We start from the raw sequence: 8,539 nt of genomic DNA, 5'->3' as shown, positions 1-8,539 counted from the left end.
AGGTGGATTTGCTGAAGCCTGGAAACATATGACGGTCTTCTTCTGCGTGGACCGACCCGCCTTGGCTCGCTCCTCCCGCCACCTTCCTCCCCCGCGTGCGTGACTGTCTGTCCGGTGATAGGCTTTTGACGAGTCGATGCAGTAATCCAGAAGGTAGTGTGTTTGGATGTGTGCACACCAAAGAAACCACCTTGAATTAACTTCCGAAAAGAAATATACATATACTCGCGTCCAAGCGATGTGTGATTTTTGGTACAACGGTGAGACAAACACGTGGTTGAATTTTCAAGGCAAGTTTTTTTTTATGGTAATAGACTTTTATTCCTCAAAAAATGGATAGATCATTTACAAGCAAATGAGAAATAACGTCAGGGACGGACATATCCCATGAACTAGAAGATCTAGAGCTAAACAAAATAAAACGGGGTGGCTAGGTTGAATTCCAGTGGCCTTGCATTATGCAGAAATTTGACGACAAATGCCCCATGGACTTTGTAATCCTCCCTCCAAGATTAAAAGGCCCAAACTGACTGCTATGGGAAGACAAGTTTATACCTGGTGTTTCTTTATTTATATAGTTTTGGAACCATCACGGCCTTAAAGCAGAGTTAGTCCAAAGAGCACTGACACGCCTGTAATAGTCCAGGCCATGATCAACCAGAATCAGCGAATACAATGTGCGTTTACAGTCACCCTACGGATGAACTGGTTGGCTTTGGCCAGTATCCCGAGCTGCTGCTTTTACGCGCCCGCCGCAAAATGTGCAACACCAGTGGCAGCATGAGGCAAGCAGTGAGCAGCATCACAGTCACCCCCTAAAATTCCTCAACACCCCTAACCTCCCAGAAGTTGTACACCGAGCCATTTGCGCTGGCAAAACATCTATCTACTTTGCCACAAGAAACAAGCACACGTATCCCTAATCTGCGAGCGATGAAAATGGCTTCTCATTCAGCATGTTTGAAGAAACAGGTTCTTCAGGCTGGCTCGTACAGGCCTAGCACGTGGCCGTCGATGCATCGTAAGGCCGCAACCTGCATTATTAAAAATAAATATGATGTAAGAAGAAACCATGAATGAGTACTAGTATCACGTATAGATGTCGAGGGATATCATACTTTCCCATGGATCTCGTATTTGATCGGCCCGTCCAACTCCGCTCCGAGAGACATTAGTTTTGTTACTGTGCTGGTTATGTCTGGTACGGTGAAGGACAGCATCGAAGAATAGGCTCTCTGCGTTGCAAGGGTACTGCACATATGTACGGATATTCAGACAAAAGCAGCTTGTTACTTGCAAAATGATATTATAATGTCGCAACAAAAATAGGCTAAGATGCATAATTTATAGATTGCACAGCTACATATTTCGAACATGGCCAAGTCCTCTTATAACATAAATCATATCCATAGGATGATCATATTTGAAATCCACAAGAAACACTAGACAAACTCCAAATCTCCAAGGATGAGACATGAATTCAGTCACGCATTTTCATAGACTACCCTACCACCCTAGCTATCTCAGAGCCAAAGTAACACAATAACCCGAGAATAAAATACAATATAACCTATCTTGAATCCAGGACACCAGCAGAATTAGGAGATTACATTTTTGAACTCTTATTTTATTTTTAAAAGGTTCTCTAGTACTCCCTCCGTTCCGAAATGGATGACTCAACTTTGTACTAATTGTAGTATAAAGTTAGTACAAAGTTGAGTCATCTATTTGGAACGGAGGGAGTATAAATTAGGCAGACGTACAGTGCATATTCCCTAGAGCATCTCAAATCATCATACTGATGAATGCAGTATAATATGTATGCCTCCTTTGCAAAGAGTACTTACACAATGCAGCAAGAACCAGGATACGACTCAGCTAGGTGATATTTTGCTCCAGAATAATGAGCAAACCAGCAACGAAACGGATGCGGCACTCATGTATGCTTGAGAGCAGTGTTAGTCTGTCAGAGCCACAATGTGCATTTGATATTTGATACATAGAGGATCTCAAATCATCATACTGATGAATGAGGTATATTATGTAGGATGGGAACGTTAGTAATTTGTATGAAAGTAAAAAATAATAATCTGAAACTTTTTGCAAACAAAGTAGATTTATGGTTGCACTCGTATAAAATCTTTCGTGAAGATATGACTTTCATGTTGTTGTGGATGTTAAAAAACAAATTTTTCACTATATACGAGGTACTGTTCACGCTATATGTCCTGGGCAATTTGTCATTTTTGTCAGAGAATATTTCGTTACAGAATATTTTTGTACGACAGAAACAACAGCTCAAGTTTGTTGGGAAAAAAGTTTTGGAACGTTTTGACTTTTTCCGAAATTTTTAAAAAGTAAAATCAGTTATCAGGTGTAATTACCACCATGTTCCAAAGGGTATTTTCCATAGTATGTATGCTTTCTTTGCAAAGAGTTCTTATATAATGCAGCAAGAAAAGGATACGACTCAGCTTGGTGATATTTTACTCCAAAATAATGAGCAAACCAGCAACGAAGCAGATGCAGCACTCATGTATGCTTGAGAGCAGTGTTAATCTGTTAGACCCACAATGTGTGTTTACTATTTGATACATATTGGATATATGCATACTACTTAGGGTAAGTGACGAAATTAACAAACAGACTCTTCTGCAGACCTAGTCAAAACACATGAATCTGTGATGCCCATTTGCAACCTGTAGCGAATAAAGAAACTGAAATTAGCGGGGGGAGGGGGGAAACTTAAGCAACCAGCTTTTTTTACCATGACTTTAGCATCCAGTTCATATCCACAGGCAAATAATTTCTTGTCATGGAGCTCAAATTTTCAGGCATGAATCAGTTAGTTGCTGCCTAGGTTTTATCTCTTTGGACACACCCAATATGCCATAAATTATTCAGGAGATGACTAAAAGAAATGCTTCACACATGGAATTGAACAAACACATTCATGCCATGCCATAGCAAGGATCCCCTCGGGCCTCGGTGACATTCCATCAAACACCTCCACAGCCACATCCACCTAACCCTTCAAACCCCTACGAACTACAGTAATTCACAAGGAGATGGTAGTGCAGCTCTGAACCTGTCATTTGTGTGCATGAGCGCTAGCTTGAGCGGCCCTGACTGGAGCTCTGCAAAACGGAGTGTGCAGACGTTGACACTGAAGTCCAGCCCTTCTGCGTAGAATCGTGCAGCCCGCGGCACGTCCTGGTGCATCTGGATCACCCAACGCAGCGTTGCCGCCGCCATTCTACAACAGGCGGGGCCACGAAAATTCTAGAGCCTGGGCAGACCATAAGAGAAAATGAATTGTTAAGAAATCCTTCATTTCAACCCCTACCAGCAGGTAGCGAAGCAAGTTCTGCAAAGGTCGCCAGAGGTTTCAATTATCTTGCAGAGCAAAAGAGTGCTTGCTAGTCTTTGTCGCGAGGAGAAGACTTAACACAATAGGAAATTTCTTGCTGTGAGGCTATCAGGCTAATAGCAGTGCAATAATGCAGATTTATACTATTTGTCTGTAAAATGATGTCCCACAAATTCATTCAACCAAATGACCCATATCACATCATTGCTACCAAGAACCTGATAAAATGAAAAACCTCCCCTTTCTCTGAAATCTAACAATTCCAAATTCAAGTTCAAATCAACCATTGAGCAACAGATAATCAGAAAATTGATGAAAGGTAGTGGCATTAGTACAGTAGTACCACAACTGAATGGACCGGTGATTCCTCAGTTCCTCATCTTACCCTAGCCGGAGTCAGGGGAGAGAGCGGATGCCGAGACCGTCAGAGCCGCGGCGAGCCCGGGCCTCGCAGTGGGCGCGCCTCCCTGCCGCGCTCGACGGAGATTGCGGGGGTCACCGCAGAATGCCAGGCGCGCCGGAACCGCGCCGCCGTCTGACTCGGGTGGGGGATCAGGGGAGGAACATCGCGGAATGGCTTCCAAGTTGGGCTGGGAGCATGGGCGATGACTGACAGACAGAAAGGGCACACGCGGCCCAAGGGCTTAGGCCCGGCCCAGTCAGACGCCGATAGAGGGAAGGGCTTGGCCCAGGAGATACCACAAGCCAGCCGCCTTCGCCCCCTCGCCGACCTCGGGAGCCATCATCCACGGACCCGCCGCCGCCGTCGAGCACTCGAGCGCAGCGGAGCGGACCACAGCCGGTGCTAGGGCTTCGGTTCGAGGGAGGATGGGGAAGTCGAAGAGCAAGGGCGCCAAGTTCGCCGCCGTGAAGAAGATCATCAGCAAGAAGACCATCAAGAAGTAAGCATCCCCGTTCCCCTTTGCGATTTCTCGCGGTTTCCTGTGGTCTCGGGGCCCTGAGATGAGGTTTGCGCCGGTCGGCTTAGGTACAAGGACGAGGTGCTGGACCCGCGGAAGAAGCACACCGAGAAGGAGAAGCTCGGCCGGAATGTGTGAGTGCTTGGATTTCGGGGGGCCTGTTTTGGGGGTTGCTATTCTTGATCTAATCGGCGTGTGCTCGCAGGCCGCAGGTGTCGTCGGCGCTCTTCTTCAGCTACAACATGGCGCTCGGGCCGCCCTACCGGGTCATCGTCGACACCAACTTCATCAATTTCTCCATCCAGAACAAGGTCGAATTAGCCTGCTTTGTTGTTGTTTTTTTTAACTTGCTGGAAGCCCCCGTGTAATCTCAACACTACAAAGTACTCCCTCCGTTCCTAAATATTTGTCTTTTTAGAGATTTCAAATGGATTACCACATACGGATGTATATAGACATATTTTAGAGTGTAGATTCACTCATTTTGCTCCGTATGTAGTCACTTGTTGAAATCTCTAGAAAGACAAATATTTAGGAACAGAGGGAGTATTTATGTGTTCACCAGAACTTGTCTTACAACTGAACTGCCTCGTTTGGGCAGCAGGCAGTTTCAAAGTTGCATTCAGCAGCGCTCAAAACATGAGATGAAGTTTATTTTACATACTGACGAGTTTGGGTTATACCATTAGTCATGTGTGCTAGTTCATGTGCAACAGTTAATGTATTCATAATTTCATTGCTTGTGTCGTGGCACGCTTTGGTGTGAGCAGCTTCAGCACTAATTAAACTGAAGCTACTAATTGTTATCAGATAACAGACCACCATGGCAGCCAAAAAAAATGGCCAGGATGAAGTGGTTTTATTGCGATTAGATTTAGTCCGCTAGCCTTGCTCATATGCTTTGCTAATGCTAGTGATGTTCCAGTCAATTCAGACTCGTCTTCATGCATAGAAAGTTATCTGCCTGACTTGATGCTTCTTTTTTTCCTATGCAGTTGGATTTGGAGAAAGGAATGATGGACTGCCTTTATGCAAAATGTAAGCTTATAGCGCCATTGTTTTGCTCGTAGTTGTCTTATTTGGATATGTGCTGCCGTTTTTCATGTGTATGTTGAACTGCATAATTCTTTGCTGACAAACCCTGCCTTCTTATGAAGGTACCCCCTGCATCACTGATTGTGTTATGGCTGAGCTTGAAAAGCTAGGACAAAAATACCGTGTCGCGTTGAGGTATATTCATGCCCAATAATTATTGTAATATTTGCCAAGTCGTCTCTCTATAAATGAGCTACTGCTAACTGCACATATGTGTTATTATGATATTGTTTATTTTTCACTAATACTTGTATTTTTGTAATTCCCTCTGTAACAGAATTGCTAAGGACCCTAGGTTCCAGAGATTAGCGTGCACACACAAGGGAACTTATGCTGATGACTGTATTGTTGAGAGAATTACTCAGGTAATATTCTGCTTCTTTGAATTACCTTTTGTTATGTTAGAGTGGAGGTGCCGGCATCATTTGTTATGCTTAAAAGGTTGAGGATAGTTTATTTTAGCTGGATACCTGTAGAATCTCCATAAGTATGACATTTATATCAAGATCATATTCTTTTGGTGTTGCAAACGATTGAACTAAAATCATTTACAGCGACAGTTTGGAAGTTTGGGTTTGTTCGCTCCTTCAAGATCAAAACTATAATATTTTTATGAAGTTTTCAACAACAATGACATTTTCCCCTTTTCCTGAAGGGTTGTTAGTTGATTTACATTCTTTATTTATGTCCATTTGTGGCATCTAAATATCTCCCAGGGCGAATGAAAGGTGCTGTTTGGTTCGAGCCAATGCTCGCCCTGCCAACCATGGGCTAGCCAAATAATTGGCAAATGTTTTCGCCACCCACGGACCGCCAAAAAGTTGGCAGAGATTTGAACTAGCGTGCTGTAGAGGGCTTGGGCGCACCAAAATATTGGTAGCCATCCATATGAGTACACAGGGTCTGGGTCAACGCCAACTTTTTTGTTGGGCGTGTGAGGGCATCAATCCAAACAGCCCCAAAAAGTCCTGTACAACCACTCGTTATGGATGCTTCCCTATTGTTTATTTATACCCCTGCATATACTTTGTCCTGTGCCAATGCAAGTACCGTATCATGGCATGTACTACCTCCATCCAAAAATACACGATTCCTAGTAAGTGTGCTTTCAGAATTCTGTATATCCAACCACTACTTAATAAAAAGATAGCAGTACTTGAATATTGTTTGGATAGAAATTGCACCATCAGATTTGTAGAATGGCTTCACAGTATAATGTATAAATGGTGGCATAGCAAGTCAGTAATTATTTTGGCGTGTGGTACCTTTTTAGTTAAACACTGATTTAAAATAATAATTTGAAACCACATGTTTTCTGTAACAGCACAAATGCTACATTGTTGCCACCTGCGATAGAGATTTAAAGAGGAGAATAAGAAAGGTATACTTACTTGCTTCCTTGAAGTTTAGCACCAGGACACCGAAGTTTTGCCCCTTATACTGATAACATGTGCATGATATTGATTTGGCAGGTTCCTGGTGTTCCAATCATGTACATCACCCAACACAGGTACTCGATAGAACGACTCCCTGAAGCTACAATTGGTGGAGGTAATATATTTTGCTCGAGTGGTAGTTTCTGTTCATGAAAATGTTCTGTTTATTTTACTTTGGATGTGGTAAATCCATGACCTAACTCATGCACTGGTATCTTGTGCAGCACCAAGAATCTGATTAGCCATGCGCTGGTACCAAACACCATCACAGTTGCCCAGATTCCTTGATTTAGGATGGATATGAGTACTGCCGTGCTGAATCGAGCTGATTGTAACCACTTCAAAATTGTGTACCAACCTCCTCAGGGCATTGTTTTCATAAATTTTGGAAGAGACTTTAGAAGAAAGTGTATCGTTGTCCTTTGTTTTGAACTGAACTGTAGCCTACTTCCCAGCTTGCTTGGTGTTGTTAATGCTGCAGATTCGAGGATATATTTTATGTAATATGTAAGTGTTGTCATATGGTCCAATGCTTTGGCATGCTTCTGGATCATTGCACTCAGTTGCCAAGCCAACATATGTGCTGCGTTTTGGGTTCTGTAAACTATCTGTTCTGAAAGGAAATGAGCTTAGTGTACTCGTAGCCTAAGCTTTATAAGCTCATGTATGACTCTTGTAGCGATAACTATAATTGCTCAACTACTGTAGTGATAACTAAACATTTTTTGCGGGTGTGGTGATAACTAAACATGACAAATAAAAATGGTGGCCACATGGTCTCTGCTCTTGGTCATTGTAGGGAATCATGAACCTTTACTTGGTACTCATTAAGTTACAGAGGTAGTAGGACATTGTACATTCACATCCAACCAAACCGTATTATAAAAGGTGGCATAGGGAGAGCAAGCTTACCAGCACATAATTTTCTAAACTGAGAATCGAATGAAGGAGACAGGAAGGGAGACAGAGAGTTTATCACCATGCCCTATACACTGGGATAGTGGCATGCTAGCAAATCATGAGCTTGAGAGGCTTCAGGACTTACGGTTCACCTGGGTGCTAGCTTGTAGCAGCATGACGGCAACTGTTGACTCACATTGGAACCACATAAAATAACTTAGGAGGGTACATGCTGGGGAATTAAGGACAGTCAAACCGAGCCTAAAGCGAGCTCTCTCAGCGCCTCAGTAATTTTGGCCGTCAGATCTCGTTTGCAGATCGTTTTCATTAGTCAGGTCGTTGCATCTTCCAGTAATCAATCGCTAAGTGGGCTAGCTGTCCTGAGGATGGCTACTCCCGTGGAAAAATCCATGCAACGTGGTTAACTGGACCTTAGCCCATCAATCTTTGAGCATGTTTTTTGGTAGGTTTCCTCTTCTCAGTTCATCTATGATTCAGTGCCAAGCAATTACTTTATTCTGATCCTCTCATACCAAAAATTCTATTTAGAGGTGAAGGCCGTCCGGTCACTGACCGGTCACAAAATATCAACCCAATCGGAGCTCTCAAACGCCCGGGCTGACGGGCACCCCTCATTTCCGTCCCAAATGTAGGGCGGATATGAGGCGGCCTGGGCACACCCGGGCGCGTCCGCCTGACAAGCCCTGCTCGCCACCGACCCCCACGGATGTCCCACAAAAAACCCCTTCGCGCTCATCGCTCCGAAATCCTAGCTCACTCACTCTCCTCTCTCTCTCTCTCTCTCTCTCTCTCTCTCT

At 43.8% G+C, this 8,539-nt stretch overlaps 2 protein-coding genes across 2 annotated transcripts; one reads left to right on the top strand and one right to left on the bottom strand.

Annotated features, from left to right (window-relative positions):
• Nucleotides 1–538: 538 nt before the first annotated feature.
• On the bottom strand, nucleotides 539–3,980 carry LOC123165069 (uncharacterized). The gene is made up of 4 exons (XM_044582697.1): nucleotides 3,756–3,980; nucleotides 3,089–3,289; nucleotides 1,119–1,251; nucleotides 539–1,034 (listed from the first exon to the last, which is right to left on the bottom strand). Exons 2-4 carry the CDS (start codon nucleotides 3,253–3,255, stop codon nucleotides 978–980), a joined length of 357 nt encoding a protein of 118 aa, XP_044438632.1. The 5' UTR covers nucleotides 3,256–3,289; nucleotides 3,756–3,980; the 3' UTR covers nucleotides 539–977.
• Nucleotides 3,981–4,053: 73 nt separating this feature from the next.
• On the top strand, nucleotides 4,054–7,458 carry LOC123165068 (rRNA-processing protein FCF1 homolog). The gene is made up of 9 exons (XM_044582696.1): nucleotides 4,054–4,272; nucleotides 4,359–4,424; nucleotides 4,496–4,601; nucleotides 5,286–5,328; nucleotides 5,448–5,520; nucleotides 5,663–5,750; nucleotides 6,710–6,766; nucleotides 6,858–6,936; nucleotides 7,046–7,458. The coding sequence occupies exons 1-9, from the start codon at nucleotides 4,199–4,201 to the stop codon at nucleotides 7,057–7,059; spliced, it is 600 nt and encodes a 199-aa protein (XP_044438631.1). The 5' UTR covers nucleotides 4,054–4,198; the 3' UTR covers nucleotides 7,060–7,458.
• The last annotated feature ends 1,081 nt before the right edge of the window (nucleotides 7,459–8,539 follow it).

This window comes from Triticum aestivum, chromosome 7D, assembly GCF_018294505.1.
Source record: "Triticum aestivum cultivar Chinese Spring chromosome 7D, IWGSC CS RefSeq v2.1, whole genome shotgun sequence".
Lineage (NCBI taxonomy): Eukaryota > Viridiplantae > Streptophyta > Magnoliopsida > Poales > Poaceae > Triticum > Triticum aestivum.
The sequence above is the reverse complement of the archived record's forward strand: the minus strand, read 5'-3'. Positions and strand labels throughout refer to the sequence as shown.